Consider the following 18,686-nt stretch of genomic DNA (forward strand, 5'->3'; position numbering starts at 1 on the left):
ATTTGATAGATGACTTTAGTCAGATTCTTTAAAATCCAGCCTCAGTCTCCTCATCTACAAAATGAAGGTGGTGTCTGCTCTGGGGAGTCTGGACGTGTATGAAATAGCAGTGTAAAGTCACACAGCAGATGCTCAGACAGTTATCTCCTTGCAGGTAGCCTGGCAGTGTGCAGCAACTGATCATGTGCACATGTGCTTTCTCTGAGGGAGTAAGCTCCTGAAGCCTGACTCTCCCCGCCTTTCCTTGTCAGGGTCAGCAGCACCATTTGGCAGGAGCTTGCTAGACCCAACCTGTTTGTGTCCTGGAAACTAGATCCTTTTCCCTTCTGAGAAGGTGTCCTAAGCACGAAGGAGAGATTGTCAGCAAGGCTCCTGTCCGAGGAGGCTAACCTACGAAGATTTAACTGGTGATAATATGGAGATAGTTAGTAGCCTCTAGTGAGAATCAGATGAACGAGGACACATTGCTCTGATGGAGCAGCCTAGACCTAGTGAAAGTCACTTATGGATGGTGATGCACGGACAGACTCTGAGGCCAAGAGCATGCTGTTTTCTTAGGTGTGGTAAAGCAGATGGGAGGCAGAGGCAGGAGGGTTTGTGAGTTCTAGGCCAGCCTGGTCTACAGAGAATTTCAAGCCAGCCAGGACTATGTAGTGACACCATGTCTCAAAAACAAACAAAAAAGTGAAGATAGGGTTCTAGAGAAAAAAAAGAAAATTTTAAGAATTTTTAAGAAAATGCATCAATGGGTTCGGTCCCCAGCTCCGAAAAAAAGAAAATGCATCGAAGTAAAAACTGTGACGTCAGCTCTGGCTTTAATTTTCATGATCACTGCCATCTTTTGTCATGTATCTTTTCCTTTTTAAGGAACCAAATTGTAAAATGTAGAACGATGCTGAGCCTATAGCTTGGTGGTAGAGTACATGCACAAAGCCCTGGGTTCCATCTCCAGACCCACCAGACAGACAGACACACAGACACACACAGAGAGAGAGACAAAGACCGAGAGAGAGACAGACACAGTCAGTCAGTCAGTCATAGTCTAGTGCGTGCGTGCGTGCGTGCGTGCGCGCCCTATCTCACTACCTCCTTAATGTCTATATTTCATGCCAGATAAAAACTGTCCAGTTAGGGAGAAGCCCACAGGAGAGGTCAAACATAAAGCATGCCTTGTGTGAGGGAGATGGAGCAGAGCGGGTAGGGTGGTGGCTTTGGAGGCTTAGGGCTAATGCGTGTTTCCTGTGTGGTTTGCAGATCACTATGACCCCGACTATGAATTCCTCCAGCAAGACCTCTCCAATGCAGACCAGACCCCTCCACAGGCAGCCTGTAACCTCAGCCCACTGCCGGAGTCCATGGGGGAGTCTGGGCCCCCATTTGTTGGCTACTCTTTCCAGCTGCCTCTGGGCAGCTGTCTCCAGCAGGATGGACAGCAGACAGATACTCCACCTGCCCTTCCTGAGAAGAAGCGTAGGAGCGCAGTCTCCCAGACCACGGACAGCTCTGGCTGCAGGGTGTCCTATGAGCGACACCCCTCACAGTATGACAACATCTCAGAAGATGATCTGCAGAACCCAGCCCAGCCTGTGTCCTACCCGCCCTTTGCTGCTATCCTGCCCTTTCAGCAGGGAGCTTCTTCCACCCCTGTTGAGTTTGTGGGTGATTTCAGTGTTCCTGAGTCAGCCGGTGACCCAGAAAAGCCACCTCCTCTACCAGAGAAGAAAAACAAACACAGTAAGTCCCTGCGCTCTCTGTAAGCACATTCTATAGCCCTCACAGTGCTGTGTTTCGCTTAGCCCACACCTGAGACCAAAATGGCTTCATGACCTCTGTCTTTCATATAGGATAGGATCCTAGGTACACGTGTGGATGTGTCTAGGGGCCCAATACTATCATTACTCATGGTCCTCGAAGGTCTAATTAGCTCACTTCTCCTCTGTGGGCTTTGAAATCGCAGGCCTGATACTTCCAGGTGTCTGTCCTCTATAAATGCAACCCACTGACCATTTTGGCCTGAGTACTTAGTAACATGGCATTCAGACCTAAACAGTGGTAAAGGCACCCGAGCGTCACGGCAGTGCTGCAGCATGCACAGGAAATAGACCTTTGTGTCTAACCAGAGCCTGTCTAGCCCTCGGAGGGATATCCCAATGTGGATAGCATGCTCACAGTGATCTAGATCAGAGCTTTCGTGCTGGAGTCCTATGGTTAGCCCTTGGACTAGATGCTTTAATAGATAGCCGTTGTTAGACTGGGTGGATCTGGAAGGCGGAATGTTGGTATTTTGGACAGTGTCCAGCTGTAAGTTTGCCATAGCATTACTAAGTAACATTCTGGACATTCCATCTTTTGTCTCCCCTCCCCAGCTGCTCCACTGGGAAACTTGCAGGCCACACTGCCCCGCCCTCTCCCTCACCTCACTAACTCTGATCTCAGATTTCCCCTGGCAATCCAGATGTCACCATTTTGTTGTGTGTGACCACATCAGCCACCCAACCCAACTGTCCCCTTACCCTAGACCTAAAACTAAATATTGCATTTCAATCCCTTAATAAGGGCTTCCTACTCCCAAAGAAGGCCTGCTTCATTAGACCCAGCAGAGCCATCCCACAGCCCTGACACCCAAGATATCTCATCGTGTTGTGACAGCCTTGCTGGGGTGGCCCCGAGCTACAGAGAGGGCTGGTCTCCTAACTAATGATGTCGTTCCATGTATCCTGTAAGCTGGATCACTACAGATTACGCTCTGTGGAGAGAACACTCAGCAGTTGGGAACAGATCTTTCTGGGCTTCTCCTTCCCACCCACTTGACCAGAGCAATATTAGCATTGGGGGCACCCGCTTGCTTTCTCGGCAAAGGAGTCCTACAGATTAGGGCGAGGAACAGGATTCTGCCTGTCAAACTATACCAGATGGTAGGGAAGCCTCCTGCTTGAACCTCCTAGAACAGGAGTGGCCCAAAGCCCTCGAGCAAAGCCTGCAGACAGTTTGATGGCAGACAGAGAGCAAGGCTTCTGTTCCTCTCAAGTCTCAAGTAGCTGAAAATGGGGTGTTTTGTGGCAGGGGAAGTGACTGAAGCTCTATCCTGTCCAGCTGTGACTAGAGCACCTTCTCTTGCAGATTCCTTAGGACAACCAAGGGTTCAAGGTGATGGCTCTGAGCAGAAGCTTATGTAGTTAGTTTTCCAGGCCAGGCCTCAGAGCAGCAGGTGAGAGGCAGTATGGGTTCATACGCGTTTGAGTCTGCCCAGGTCTGACCACACACCCAAGCCCAGGAGGAAGCTTTGCCTTCTGTCCTTAAGACCTACTGTGTTTTCAACAAAGGTCTTCCTCCCCCGCTCCCTATGAAGGGGTCATCTTTCTCTGTTCAGTGAATGAGCCCCAAACTTGAAGCTGAGCTTCAAGTCCTTCAAGACCCTGAGCTCAGTCCTGGTCCAGAGTCTGCCTTTACTCCCTGAGAGGACCATGGGAGAGTTCCATGTGTGACCCTGACAGGAGCTACACAGAAGTTATTTGGAGGAAAGGAGGTGTAAAGCACCTCTAAAGCAGTTCATACATGGCAGTTCTGAGGTCATAGTCTGTCCTCTCTAGGGTGCCCCAACATCACTTCTTGCTAAGAGTAGCTCGTGGGAGTACTGAACACTGTAGGGTACTCATCTCCCCAGAGCCCATGTCTGAAGAAGTGTGTGCAACCAAACGTTCTCAGCTTGGCTGGCTGCTGGCATCCGAGTCACTGCCCAATATGGAAGGGAAAGTCCTGTGAGGGCGAGCCTCACTGCTGTTCTTTTGTGTGTAGCTGGCAGGCCTCAGCATCAGGAGGTTCTAAAGGCCTGGGGAGACCAGCTTGACTTGACGGTACAGGCAGACAAGGTCCTTCTAGAAAGCCAGTGGTGGGACTGGGGTCACCCCTAGACAGGGACACAGCAGCATTACTGCGGGGTTTGAGGGGCAGTGGGAGCACTTCCCTTCCATGTTCAGCCATGGCGAGCGCAGCCATGTTCTATCAATGCACAGCAGAGCCAACAAGTTCTGTATTCTGTGCAATAAACGTGACCACCTTCCTTTCAGCAAAAACACAAGGAGGACCTGCCAAAAGAGCACCTTTGTCAACACTTTAGGTCTGACAGGGGGGTGCCAGGGAGGAGTGCACTCTCTGACTCAGGCTGGCTTCCTCTGCCTTCTAACCAGTGGGCTCCTGGCACTTGTGGTGTGACCTGAGGAGAAGGTTTCTGCCTGGAAGATGCTGAAGGCTGCTGTCCCTGTGTCTGTCACACATTGTCATAGGTCCTTTGGTCCTGAGCCCAGGCTCCTAGTCTTCATGCTCTCATTTTTGCTCTCTCAATGAGTGAACTGATACTCAGTCCTAACTAGGCATGAAAGGGCCAACTCTACCAGCCTTCCCTGTATGTAGAGCGGTTCCAGTGCCTAGGGAAGAGATGGATGGAAGGCCAGCATTGACTTCCCTCTGCTCTTAGGGCAGCATTCACGCCCCTAGGCATAATGCTCTGGACCCTCTAGCTCCATGGACAGCGAGGCCCAGGGTACTCAGGAACCTCTGTTCTGACCACAAGAGGCTGCTGGCCCTGCACCTGCTGTGTGGAGAGGTGCCCCGCCAACCTTAGGATGAGGTCATGATGTGTGGCAGCTGAGCTTTGATCCTCTGGCTTCTCAACTCCCCAGGCATGTGAGGACCCTGCTGTTGTTGACTGCCACCCTGCTGAGGCAAAGAGGCTGGCCTCAGGCAGACAGGTTGTGACTGACAGCTTACCTGGGAGATATCAGCTTAGCCTCCTTGTGCAAGGGGATGCTGGTAGCAGGGGTGGAGCAGATGGATCAGTTAGCATTCGTGTACTTTCTCCCTCACCCTCTGTCCTTCTTGCTGGCCTGGCCTGTGTCTCTCCAGACAGAAACAGTGAGCTAACAAGTCCCTAGAGATACTTGCTGGAAACGTGTCTCATTCAGCCATTCTACAGATGTTCGTGGAATCAGACATAGGTCCTCCCCTGCTATAGCTTCAGCCCTTACAGCAAAGGCAGTAGTTAATCCTGCTCCATCTATATGTAAGGCCCTGTTCCACATCACTGTCTCCCACTATAGTCCCTTAGATTCCTGCCATCACTGAACAGACTTAAGAGACATCTCAAGCTACTGTGTGATGTGGGTCAGGCCTGCACAACGCCCAAGTGGATGGAGCCCTGCTGTGAGGTTCCTGGTGCTCAGAATGAAGCCTGCTGTGTGCGGCCTCTCTGGAATGCAGCCCAGCCTTCCTTCCCTGATGCCTGCATGCTGGGCTCTGCCCAACCTTTTACTTTTCCCAGTCTTGAGCCTTTGTATACCTATGGGCTGGGGTAGAAGCTCCTTTCCCTTCCTCATGTCATCCCTCCATAGTCTAAAGCTGCACTCTACAGCCACCACACTTTTTCTTTCTCTGTGGGGCTACTATACTCTGTGTGTGTGTGTGTGTGTGTGTGTGTGTGTGTGTGTGTGTGTGTGTGTGTGTGTGTGTGTGTATTCTGTTGACCCAATGAACCTCACCGTATAAGGCAGAGGATCCACCTTGCTGGTCCTGTGTTCTTCCAGCATCTGTGCCCTTGCCTACATGTACAGTACCACTTCCTCAGCAAACAGTAAGTAAAGACCCACAGGCTGCTAGATACAAGCTTTAGGGAGAGACAGGAGGGGAGCCACAAGAAGGCTGCGGCCCAGACCCAGGCACAGTAGGTCAAAGGTAAGACTTGGGAAAATCAGGAGCCCTATGTGTGGTCATTACTTGGTCCAAAATAATGCAGACGAGGCTAAGCCCAAGGGCAGGCAGAAGCTGAACAGAGCCTCAGGTGCTGCTGAGCGTGGAAACCCCCACACCTGTGCAGGAAGGGAGCACAGTGCCCCTCGTGCTTTCTTTAACAGAACCTTATGTTTGTAGAGCCATTTTAGGCTCACAACAACATTGAACGGAAAGTACAGAAATTTCCCATATTCACAACCTCCCCCAATGTCAATAGCCTGCCCTGGCAGAGAGGGATATCGGTTACAGGGATTGGATGTGCAGTCCTCACATCCAGAGCCCGCCATGCACAGGAGGGTTCTAAAAGTGTGACCAGCTGGGTGATGGCTCATGTCCTCCTTTGTAGTAGCACCCAGAGTATCATTTCTGCTCCTCAAACCCCCACCCCACCGCAGAGTATGAAAGCTTGGTGGGAACAGCTCTGTGGGCTCCACACCGGTGAGAGAACAGCAGCCCCCTCTTTCCACAGTGCTGGCCTACATGCAACTGCTGGAGGACTACTCAGAGCCACAGCCCTCCATGTTCTACCAGACACCGCAGAGTGAGCACATCTACCAGCAGAAGAACAAGATGCTCATGGAGGTCTATGGCTTCAGCGACTCCTTCTGTGGTAGTGACTCCACGCAGGAGCTGGCCCCTCCACCCGCTTTGCCCCCCAAGCAGCGGCAGCTGGTAAGTAGTTCCCTATCTGTGTCCTTGGCACTGTTGCAGACTAGAGTGGTCCTTCTGGGCCAAGATTGAACCTGCTTTTCATCCACAGTGGAACCCTAGACTTAGGTATGTTCAAGTCACTTGGTGCCTCCACTTCCTTCCCAGATACTCACCAGCAGCCTGTCCCCCACACTGCCATCTCCCCACCCTGGGTACAAAGGGCCTCCTGCAGAACAGCCTGTGTGTAACTGGGACAGGCTTACACTCAGAATGTTTGATTTCCCTGCTGACAGTCTCTTATGCCTTCCCTTTCTTCTGTGGCTCTAACATAGACCTCATAGACAGGAGGGACTCAATCAAAGCACAGAGCACTGTCTGTGTGCAGACATCTGTGTGCTTAACTTCCATAATGGGCCTAACTGTATGGAGTGACTTCCATCCCATCCATGGCCAGCAATGGCCCCATGGGAACAAATTCCACTGAAGCAGGATAGCTTTAGACAGAGCCACTTTGTGCTATAAACCCAGCAGCGGCCTTTGCAGCCTCTGCAATGGATCATGCACAGCTGTCCCACTCACCAGGGGGTGGCAGAGCACTGGACCTACTGGTGCTCCAATCTGCTCTATACATTGGGTGGGTTCAAGGTCAGATTCTCTGGGCCAGCCAAACTGCAGAGGGGAGTCCCGGTCTTACCCTTCGCAGAGCTGTGTGGGCTGCTTTGCTATCTTGCTGGCCAATCTGGTCTCTGGCAAGAAAAGAGGCGTGTGGTTAAGCTAAGCCCTTTTCTGTGCACTGTGAAGAAGTGAGCCCTGTTTACCTTGTAGTGCCTGGGACTTAGCATTGCCTCAGGCTTCTGAGCTGTTCAGCCTGTGTAGGCTTAGCCAGCTAACTAAGCAGGCATTTGCTTCTGCAGAGAAGCTCGGCTGACTGGGGCAGCCTCTTCTAGAGATGAAAGGTTGAGCTGAGATCCAGGAACCTGGGGTCCCAGCCCTGTCTGTGATACATGGGATACATGGGATACATGGGATGTAAACCACTGCAGCTGCTTCCCAGAAGGTCATCTTTCTGGGTAGACATGCAGGCCCAAGGGACTAGTGCTGACCACTCCTTACTGAGGTTGCTCCTCCGTGACCTGTCAGTTTCCCTGGGCATCTCTATAGTGAGAGGTCCATAGATTCTGGACAGCTGGAGGCAGATTCCTCACAAGAATGTGGAACAGAACCATTCAAAGCATATAACGTGAGGCAGCCTGTCCCACCCACCATGCAGCAGTGTGGAGAGAGATCAGCCAGTTAGGGACCTCCCCAGTCAGGTTCAGGTACACACAGTCCTCCCCACAGTTCTGATATCCCCACTGTCCATAAAGAGTGGCTGGGAACTAGAAGAACATATCCCCAAGCCACAGCTACGCAAAGTCCTGGAGATCAGCTCCAGGTGAGCCTGACCAACCACAGGACAGGCTGTGCTAGCTGCTAGTTGTGTCCTCTCTCCAGCACACAAATGCAGGGGCTGTGCACATACAGTAATAGGCAAGACTCACAGTGCTCTATGCATGGCACTTCATTTAATCCTCTCCCAGTGTCGAGAGTTCCCCACAATTTCCAGGACCCTGACCACCAAGCTCTCTAAGAAATGCCCAAGGCCAGTAGGTGGTCTCTAATGGAGCCCAGATTCAAGCACAGGTAGACTGCCTGGGGTCTGAGCTCTGAATCCAGAATGACCACACAAGCCCAAGTCTGTGCGACTTTAGCCCACTTGTCCTCTGAAGGTTGGCATTACAGCCTCCCATAAGGCCTCTCATTCAGGCAGCCATCCCTGTGAGATACCCCTGAGCCCTGAGCGGTCTTAGTTAGACTCCACAGCCGTATACCTGTGCTGACCATTCTCTGCTTTCTCCTCCTCCCTGCCTTCTATTTCGCCCTCTGCCCAGCAGGCCTCCTATGCTGCTTCTTCCTTCTCTGTCTCCCACTGTGTCCAGCAAACTAAAGTGGCCTTCACCCCCGAGGACGGCAGTGCCGCTCAGGGCCTCAGTGTATCCGTGTCTAACTCCTTTCTCAACCGGCACGGCAGCTTGCCTGTGCCCTCGGTGAGTTACCCCTGCTCTTCCTCTCTTGGAAACTTGTGCAGTCTATGCTTGAGGCCTGTGCTCCTGGACGCTGCTGCTGCTGCCACCGCCGCCGCCACTGTTACCAGTCTGTCCTTCCGCAGACCCTGCCTGTCTGTCTGCAGAAAGAATCTGGATACTTGCTTCCCTGGGCCTTGGGGACTGTGGTTAGGGATTTGGGAGTGGAGGTGTGGGCTGTCCTGCCTGGAGTACGACAGGGTACAGAGCGCAGCCTTTTCTTCTGTTGTGTTCTACTCTCCCAGGGCCCTGTGTCTAGACTGAAGAGGGAACAGTCCATATAGGAAGCAGGGCAGAGAGGAGCAGGTATGCTTACCTCATGCTGTTAAACAGCCACCCCAGAGCCTGTGGCTTAGAGCAGTAACCCTTTGTCTTTGCTCAGGACTCAAGTTAGGGGATGGTGTGTGAATCTGTCCAGGCAGACATCTTGGGAGCTAGGACAGTTGGGCTAGTTTGTCACCACTGTCAGGCTGGTCTAGGCTTGTTCTTGTAGCAGCTGGCAGGGTTTCAAGACAACAAATGGAGAAGTGTCAGGTGCCCTGACTCAGGGTCAACACATGGAAGCCACTCAGTAGGATCACACAGATCACAGTTTGGGGGGAAGGGGAAGGGGACCCTGCTCCTAAGGGGAGGACTGACTTGGGACAATGTGACGAACACTAGACCAGCCTGTAGACAGCTCAGTGGTGACACACAAGGAGGCCTGGCTTTCTGAAGACTGCATGTACCCCAGAGCCAAAGCAGCCACCTTTACTCCTGTGATCTCAGTTGAGGCTCAGGGGGAAGAATGGAGCCAAGTTCACTCTCTTGAAAGCAGCTTGAGCTCAAGTATTGACTCCTCCCTGGCCCTCAGAGTCTTCTTGAGGCCACATTGTGATTGAGAGGACCATATCAAACCACATGAAGCATCATGCACATAGGGAGTGGAGAAGCTGTCAGTGTCCTTCTTGAGTTCTGGCTTTGTGTGTCCTGCTTCTCAGCCTGTGCTCGGGAGTAGGGCAGATCACTTCAGCCACCCACTCCTCAGCTCCCAAGAGAAGCTTGAATGGGTGACCTTAAAACCTGCCCAGGCTCCCGCTTTGTTTTTTGTCTGCTCTCTACCTTTGCCTGGGGTTTGCAGCCCGATGCCCAGGCCTTCAGGACTACCCTGTAGTATGGAGCCTCCCTTCTCATGGTGCTCAGCAGTGCTGGGTACATGGGACAGGCTGAGTCACCTCTACCCTACCACAAGGACACCCTGCCTTCCCCAGAAGGCACCTCTAGCAAGCCCCCTCCAGAGACCGTGCGGAGCTTGGTTTTAGACAATCCTGGTCCTTGACTATTCTCTCTCTCTTTCTATCTATCTCTCTCTCTCTCTCTCTCTCTCTCTCTCTCTCTCTCTCTCTCTTTCACACACACACACACACACACACACACACACACACACACACACACACTGAGCTGTTAGCAGAGGACTGTGGATGACAAGCTGGCCTCTTTGCTACAGAATTGCAGACAAGGGCATTTTCTTAGGTTTGGGTCTGAGTGTGTCACTGTTGTGGAATATTGAGGCATCTTACATTTGTGACTCTGTATTCTTAGCTCCAGCTCCAGGAAAGAGCCCAAGGGCCCACACTAAAGGGATATGTCATTTCAATGAAGGGAAGAGGCTCAGGAACCATGACAACAGCTTAAATGCTTAGAGTGGGTGTCAGTGAGAGGGCAAAGCCCGCCGGGTGATTTAGTGTCCTGCTAGCTCTACACAGTCCCTGGGTAATTCTAAGAGGAGCTTAGACATGGGGTTCCACCATGCGATCAAAGCAGGTGTGGGTAGCTACAAGGATGAGAGTGGGTGACTCTGTGGGAGCAGCTCACAGTTCAGTCAAGAGTCAGATAAGCTGAGAGACTGGGTTAAATCAAGGTATAAGTGACACCAGGGCACACAGCAGAAAGACTTGGGGGTGAGAAGTTGGTCAGTAGGTAGCTTAAAAGACAATTGGGTCTGAAAGACAAAAGACAAAGAAAGACAGGCAAACATGTTTCAAAGCCAGGGCCTTGCCTCAGGGATAGTGGCCAGGAGCCATTCTGAAGAGCCATTTAGAGCAGGAGCACTGGGATGTGTCACAGGTCCAATGGAGTGCAGTTCCAGCTGTCCCAGGTGTCCTCAGGGCCATACCCAGGGAAAGCAGGTCCTAGCCTTTCTTTGTCCAGTGGGACCCTTGGTATTGGTTGAGTCTGGGAGTTGGTCCTTAGAAAGGCTACAGTCTGCCTAAAACTGTTTTCCTGGTGTGCATTTCGCTCCTGATGACTTGAACACCAACCAAGAAAATTGTGTCTTCGGGGTCATTTAAACTTGCTTGGTACTGAAAAAATTGAGGGGGAGACTAAAGAAAGAAAGATAAGAAGCCAGGAGTAGCCTTTGCTGAGGCCTGACCCTCCTAATGGTAGCCTCATCTCGCCACACACCTGCTGTGTCCATGTGTGAGAAGTACCTCCCCTGCCTGCCCCAAGCTGCCAAGCTACTTGAGCCTTCAGATGCAGGTACTTCTTCCTGCCCTAGACTCTCCCCCCTCCCCCATGGCTTTCCAGGCTCTGCCACCCTGTGAGCTGCTTAGGGTGTCCTTACTGTCACTCAGCTCTGGAACTGCCCACCTTGCTCCCAGCTTTCCCTACACCTGTGTCCCAGCCATCCCATTGCAAGTCTCTTCTCTGTCCTGAACAATGTGAGTTGGGTCCGTATGTACCTTGCCCTTGTGCAATAGTGACAGCATTCAGACTCTTGGTAACCGCAAGGATGGTCAGTCCCTGTGTATACTGTGGAATGGGCAGTAGAGAGTCGCCTCTCCCATCCCCCAGACTGTCTTGCCTCCTTTCTTTATTAGCAACCACTCCAAATGCTGCCACCGAGAGGCCTGCTGGGATGCTAGACTGTGAACTGGTTTCTTTCTCATCCAGTTCTGGATAAGTAATATAGCTGGCTGGTTTCACTCTGAGAGGTTATGCTTAAATACCTACCCAGAATGATGCTCATGATTTAAAACAAAATTTTTGAAATATGAAAGTTAAACATGGCCAGGTTGTAGTGATGTATGCCTTTAATCCCAATACTCCAGAGGCAGAGGCAGGAGGCTCTCTGAGTTCAAGCCAGCATGGTCTGCAGAGCAAGTTCTAGAACACCCAGGGCTACACAGAGAAACCCTGTCTTGAATCCCTCACCCTGCCCCCCTCAAAAGAAAGCTAAGTGTATGTCACCCTGGACCCCAGTGTTTTAAAAAGGGCTGTACAGCAGCTGCTGTCGCATTCTGAGCTCAGACAGTCCTGTCTTTCTCTGAGCTGCTAGATCCAGGCGTGGAGGCATCAGACGTGTGTCCTTCAGAAGACCTAGGCCTCATGTAAACATTTGGCTTCTATGCTATGGCCAGAGATATAGCCAGAGCCTCCTCCTGATATGTAGGGCTGGCTCCTTAACTCCACCAATATGCCCATGTCTATGGACATGAACTACCCCTGAAAATTCACCCAAAAGCTACCACAGACACCGTGGGTATACCACCTCTAAAAACCAAACAGGAACCAGGGAGGGAGAGAATTAGGGTAGTAGGGTGGGCAAGAAAGGTGTGCGCATGATGGGTCATGAAGACAGGCTCAGGCAGCTTGTTGCCACTCCAGCCTTCACTTGGTCTATACCATTTTGTCTATACCATTTTCTTGGCCTAAGCAAAGCTAAATCACACACAGGAAAGGAAAGGATGTGGAGTGGGGGTGGGGAGTAAGGCCCAATGACCCAGGACCAGATGGGTGTTGCTAGGGTCACTTCCCTGCTGGCTTGTTCCCTGGGCTTGCCAGGCTTCCTGGGTTTCCGTGAAAGGTCTCTTGCATTGTCAGTTAACATCAGGAGGGTTTCCCTTCCGGGGGAGGAAGTACTTGTTTTGTGAAACCCTACTTTATAAGCAGTCTGTCTACTGCCTGGAGGTTGGCAGCACATGTCCCAGGGTCCCTAACCGTTTATGCAGACGTCTGTCTAACACCAGGCTCTGAGTTCCAAGCCCGTGTGTAGCAGGTGGTGAGTGCGTACCCACTCCTGACTCACCTTACTTACCGTTTCTTCTCTGGTCTGCGCATGGCTCCATGAACACCCTGTGTGCCCCATGTTCATCGTCCACAGAGCCCCAGGGTCCTTGCACTGTGGCAAAGCCTTTCACCTGGAGCTGGCATGTTTCTCTCCTCTGCTGCCTCAGTCATGGCCTGCTTTGCTCCACCAGTGCCCTACTTCCATCCCTGCAGCTCCAGGACAACACCCACATGGTCTTTTGAGGCCCCAGCCAGCCCTAGAAATAAGCCATGGGCCCTGCAGTAACTCACCTTATGCTTTTCTGTCCTTAGGGAAAGCCCAGGTACTGCAGGCCTGCGCTGCCTGAGTGCACAGACAAACTAGACCCCGCTCTACACCTCACTGTAAAGCCTCCTCGAAGGGTGGATTTACCCCATACACCAGCACTCCTCCCATGCTTCTCCCCCGAAGGAGAGCCCCAGTGTATACATTCCCAGCTCAGGAAAGGTAGGGGCAGGATAAGGCTGCTTCACCATGCTGGGGACGAGTGAGTGGACTAGGGCTTGCCTTTGAGCCTTCACAAACTGTGCTTTTGAAATAGCCACACACATACTCCACTAGAATTCTAGTCTTGCTGTTGTCCTCTCTCTGTGCCCCAACATTTTAGCACATCAGGGCTCTGGGACCAGCCAAGACATAAGAATGTTGCTCTAGCACCTGTTCCACCTGACACCAGAGTCCGGCTTCCAGGAGGGCCATGTGGTGACAGGATCCCCAAGGGCACTGCTCCACAGATGGCTCTTGCCTTTCTACCCTGACACCTGTCCAGGACCTTTCTTACAGGTCTATGATAGAGTATTGTTCCCACCCAGGACATGGAGACACCAAGGCAAAGAAGCTAAGTCATCTGCTCCTAATGTCAAGCCAGAGCCAGGGTTAGAACCCAAATCTGTCATAAAGATTACACCATTAAGTTGGCCTTCATGAGCTATTCTGTGGCCAAATAAATAACTAAGATCCAATGTAGCTGATCAGAGCTGCCTCTTTGCTGGCCTTGGAGGTGCGTGCGCGCGCGCGTGTGTGTGTGTGTGTGTGTGTGTGTGTGTGTGTGTGTGTGTGTGTCCTTCCTTCATATTGTCAAGGATCGCTGAAGGTAGCTACCAGATCTAAGAAGAGTTCTAAGATAAGCTAGAGGCCATCGGTTGCCAAAGCTTCAGGCCCATGAGAACAGCTCCACCATTGCTGAGCCGAGCGCAGCTCTTCTTGTCTGTATTGTGCTGTTCTTAGAGCCACGCCGTTCACGTTGTCCTCTGATGACACACAGAGCACCCTGAGATGCACTGTGGCAGAAGAAAGGATTTTCAGGGGCAGGTATCTGAGCCATAGTGTCAGGAGTGGCTTTGTCTGTTTTTACACTCAGACCACTTACCCAGAACTCACATGGGCAAAACAATTCTGTTCTTTTATGTCCTTGTTTCCAGAGTTTTCAAATAGTTTTTCAAATTAAATGCACCAAGAAGTGTGTTTTACCAGCTAGAGGTTGTTTGGATATGGAGTGATGACAGTGTCACTCTTCTTGGTAATGCTTGTGTCACTCTCAGGTGACCTGCAGAAGTGCCTCTCCCTGCCAGGAAAAAAGACCAGTGGCCTGTGACAGATCTCATGACTGGAAGCTCATAGCATCAGCCTCTGAATCTACCGTTGGCTTTGTCATTTGCAAAATGTAGTTCCTATAATTAGCAAAAGAGCCTCAAACAGGAGAGCTGCCCCTGGATAAGACAGCCCCAGCATGGGCATTGGTAAATGGGATGAGGGGAGCAGTGTTACCCAGCACCTCCCTGCCTGACATGGTCACTTCCCAACTCCAAAGGACCATAGCAGTCTCCTCAGGCGACTCTTGGGAGCTTTGAAGCTTCACTCTGTACCTAGCCTGCTGCTCTGGCCACCCTGCTAAAGGCAGGGCAAGTACTCAGCACAGCACCTAGGGAGGGTCCAAGTGAAGACTCTTGGTCATGAAAATGGCTTCCTGTGACTGTGTTAGTGGCCTTTGGAAAAGCAGTGGTAAAGTGGCTTATCCATATTTCTTTTTTTTTTTTTCTTTCTTTCTTTTTAATGTTTGTTTTTTGAGACAGGGTTTCTCTGTGTAGCCCTGGCTGTCCAGCAACTCATTCTGTAGACCAGGCTGGCCTGGAACTCAAGAGGTCTGCCTGTCCCTTCCTCCTAAGTCCTGGGACTAAAGGCATGGGCCACCCACTACACTACCCAGCTCATATGCATATTTCTAAGAGCACCCAAAACCTAGCTATCCTGAGCTTGCTCAGTGCAGGGATGACCTGTCTCTGGAGGCTTCCCTCACTGTCAGAGCACACCGTTTGCTGTCCTCCAACTGGGAGCTGCAGGATGGATCAGATCCCTCAGTACTGAGTTCAGGCCTCCTCCTGATCCACCCCCGACCCCTGCCCAGGCAGCACAGACCCCACCCCGACAGCTTTGTGCCAGGACTAACAGAGGGAAAGTCTCACTGGAGCTTGGCCAGCATCAGGCGGCTCTGCCTTTAATGAATTAGCTTCAAGCAATCAGGTTGCCTATCAGCCTTCATTGTCTTTTTTGTTTTTTAAGGTTTATTTATTTTATGTATGTTGGTACACTATCACTGTCTTCATGCATACCAGAAGAGGGCATCAGATCCCATTACAGATGGTTGTGAGCCACCAAGTGGTTGCTGGGAATTGAACTCAGGGCCTCTGGAAGATCAGTTGGTGCTCTTAACCACTGAGCCATCTCTCCAGCCCTTCGCTATCTTTTTTATTCCAAAAATTAGCATATCTTTTCAGAAGAGCCAGCTCTGCTTCCGTCTTTCCCAGCTCAGTCAGGACTCTGCTCTCTGTCATCCCTACCTGACTCAGCCTGCCCAGCATCACAGTAGTGCTCGGCCGAGGACCCAGCCCATCAGGTCAGGACAGTGGTGCTCGGCCGAGGACCCAGCCCATCAGGTCAGGACAGTAGTGCTCTGCTGAGGACCCAGCCCATCAGGTCAGGACAGTAGTGCTCTGCTGAGGACCCAGCCCATCAGGTCAGGACAGTAGTGCTCTGCTGAGGACCCACCCCAGTCAGGTCAGGACAGTAGTGCTCTGCTGAGAACCCAGCCCATCAGGTCAGGACAGTAGTGCTCTGCTGAGGACCCAGCCCCATCAGGTCAGGACAGTAGTGCTCGGCTGAGGACCCAGCCCCATCAGGTCAGGACAGATGGGCAGAGCCACCTTCTCAGATCCAAGTGACACAGCCCACTCTGTGCCATCCCCCAACAGCACAGGTAATGAGATGACCCACCGCAGCACTCTGAGCATTACTGCCCAGGCTTTCCAGTGTCCCTGGCAGATGCTGGCCTGACGCTGGAACCAGCCTGCCTCCTGGTGCTCACTTACTCTGGCACCACTGTACCCCTTCCCCAGACTCGCCAACCCAAACAGCACCTCTCAGGCTATAAATACAAATTCCTTCTGCACAGGGATCTCAAAAACAAAACCAAACACTCCCCAGATCCAGAAATAGACTCCAGGCTGCTGTGGGGCTAGTGGCTATGCGATGACCATCTGTGCCCTTCCCCCAACCCTGGGGATGAGCATGATCCTGAAGGGCTAACAGAGCCAGGGCCTGTGGAAACAGCCCCCACCCCAGATCACCCAGAGCAGCCCAGGGCCAGCCGTGCTCTGTGGTGATTGGGGAGCCTTCCCTGGCACCTCCTGCCCTTGGAAAGGTGCTTCTCAAGCTTGGCTCTTGTCCCAGCCTGACTGTGTAACTACAGTGCCTGCAGAGGCTAAGAGCAGGGCCTGGAAGGGAAGGGAGCACCCAGGCCCCTTTGTCCCACACCCACACTGCTCTAGCCTCTTCCTGTCCGTTGACTCATCCCCACTCACAGCTGAGGTGCTGCCGTTCCAGGCCTAGCAGATCACTGCACACCTTAATCAGACAATGTGTGACTCCCATCAGCCCATATGAGCAACATATCAAAGCATCCCTTCTCAAAAGTTAAACCAGCAGCTGGAGCGGTGGCTCAGCAGTCAAGAACACTTGTACTCTCTTACTCTTTGCCCTTCTCTTCCTGACCCCTTTCTCTCTCTCTCCTCTCCCCTCCCCCTCCCTCTGTCCCCTTCTCTTTCCTCTCTTCCCTCCCCCTCCCTCTCTCCCCTTCTCTCTCCTCCCTCCCCTCCCCTCTCCCTTTCTCCTTTCTTCTCCCCTCCATGAGTTCTTGGCCCACCTCCTCTCTCTCCTCTTCTCCCCTCACCCCTCCCCTTCTCTCCCTCCTCCCCTTCCCAACTCCCCTTCCCATGCCCTAAATACACTCTATTCTACACTATTAAAAAAAAGAGAGAGAAAGAAAGAACACGTGTTGTTCTTGTAAACATGAACATGCCACATGGTGGCTCACAACTGTCCATAACTCCAGTCACAGGGGCTCTAACACCCTCCTCCAGCCTCTGCAGGTAAACACTCATACATATAAAATAAAATCTCAAAAACCAAAAAAACTCACAAAAACCATGAAATTATTTAAGATAAATATTTAGGTAAGTAAGTAAAACCAATATCCAGTGTAGTGGTACACAGCCATCCTCAGGAGACTGAGACAAGGTTATAGATTTGAGGCCATCCTGGGCTACATACCCTGACCCTGTTTCAAAAAGAAAATTACACTGGTGGCTAACAAGCTAGCTCAGTGTAACCAAGCATGGTGCCCCACACCTTTAGTCCCAGCACTCAGGAGGCAGAGGCAGGCAGATCTCTGTGAATTCTAGACCATTGAAGACTATATAGTGAGATCATGTCTCCCCATCCCTCCCCCTCAGAAAACAAGATGGCCCAGCAGGTAAAGGGGCAAGGCTGATAACCTGAGTTGCATCCCCGGGACCCACAAGAAGAGAACCAATTCCGACCTCCAGTAGTGCACAGTAGTATGGTCATAATTATACACACAGATAATTAAGTGCATGAATTTTTAAGTTTTTTTAATCCTAGTAAATTTTTTTAAGCATCTCTTCATCCAGCCATCTGTACTACCTCCTGTGAAGAAAACCTCTCTGCTCTTACAGGGTAGAGGACAGCTAGTGAGCTGGTGTCGGGTATGGGTCTCTTACGGGAGCCATGCTGAAGGCTGGCAGGACAGTGTCACACTGACTGGCTACAACTGCTCTCTGAGGGAATTAGTGTCCTTTTCACCCCCCTTGGGTGTGGGCTGTCTTTTGAGAGACTGTTTCCTGTGTAGCCCTGGTTGACCTGAAACTCACTGTGTAGAGCAGACTGACCTGAAACACCAGAATCCACCTACCTCTGCCTCCTGAGTGCTGGGAGTAAAGATTTGTGCCACCAGGCCTGGCACAATAACTGTGTAACCAAAGCTAGCCTCAAACTAGTGATCTTCCTACCGCCAGCTCCTTTAGGAAATCTTACTAGTGTACACCACCACAACCGGCTCACCCCATTTAAAGATAAGGGCACTCATCCGCAAGAACTTGTCCAAAGTCACACAGGTGGAAAAGTAACAAGGTATAGATGCCCTGGATGGGGAAAGGGAAGTCAGGGGATCTGCAGCCTGCGTTGAGACTCACAGCTGACCCAGATTAGAGAGGATGAGGCACCTCCGACGGCGGGTGAGGCCCCACCGAATCCTCAACTGTGCGGGCAACTGGACAACACGTGATCAGTACAGACGCCTATGCTGGGGGGCATTTCTGATTCAAACGCTAACATCTCCATTCAGTTTAAAACTTCATTTCTCCTTCCTTTTTCTTATTTCCGTGGGTTCTGAAACTCCTATACCCAGAAAAGTGAACCGAGTGTGTGTTTCGGTTGGCACCTTATGATAGGCACATGCAGACGGCAGGAATACCAAGTGTGCCTCCCTCCTAACTGCCCTCCCAGGATCTGTGGTGGTTAGCCGTATGCTGTCAGACCTCTAGCAGGCATGATGGCATCAAACATCTCTCAGTTTGGGGGCTTGGAGCATACTTCTTGGGTCTCAGAAGCTATGAAGACTCAGGGACACCTCTCAGTCTGCCATCTGACTTTTCTGTCAAATGAGAAATAGGAGGAATCATGCC

General features: G+C 51.6%; 1 protein-coding gene across 48 annotated transcripts in view; it reads left to right on the forward strand.

Moving 5' to 3' along the window:
- Rapgef1 (Rap guanine nucleotide exchange factor 1) overlaps nucleotides 1–18,686 on the forward strand; it is a 117,819-nt gene that overhangs the window by 78,023 nt on the left and 21,110 nt on the right. For 17 of the 48 annotated variants that reach the window (XM_087654232.1, XM_087654211.1, XM_087654217.1 and 14 more), the window contains 2 exons: nucleotides 1,255–1,734; nucleotides 6,254–6,456. In XM_087654232.1, coding sequence (XP_087510358.1) covers nucleotides 1,255–1,734; nucleotides 6,254–6,456 — 683 coding nt within the window. Of the gene's footprint in view, nucleotides 1–1,254; nucleotides 1,735–6,253; nucleotides 6,457–8,366; nucleotides 8,523–18,686 lie in introns of all 48 variants that reach the window. The other 31 variants (NM_001427397.1, XM_087654194.1, XM_087654196.1 and 28 more) reach the window with 2 other exon arrangements.

The sequence above is a fragment of the Rattus norvegicus genome, chromosome 3, assembly GCF_021556685.1.
Source record: "Rattus norvegicus strain SHRSP/BbbUtx chromosome 3, alternate assembly SHRSP_T2T, whole genome shotgun sequence".
Classification (NCBI taxonomy): domain Eukaryota; kingdom Metazoa; phylum Chordata; class Mammalia; order Rodentia; family Muridae; genus Rattus; species Rattus norvegicus.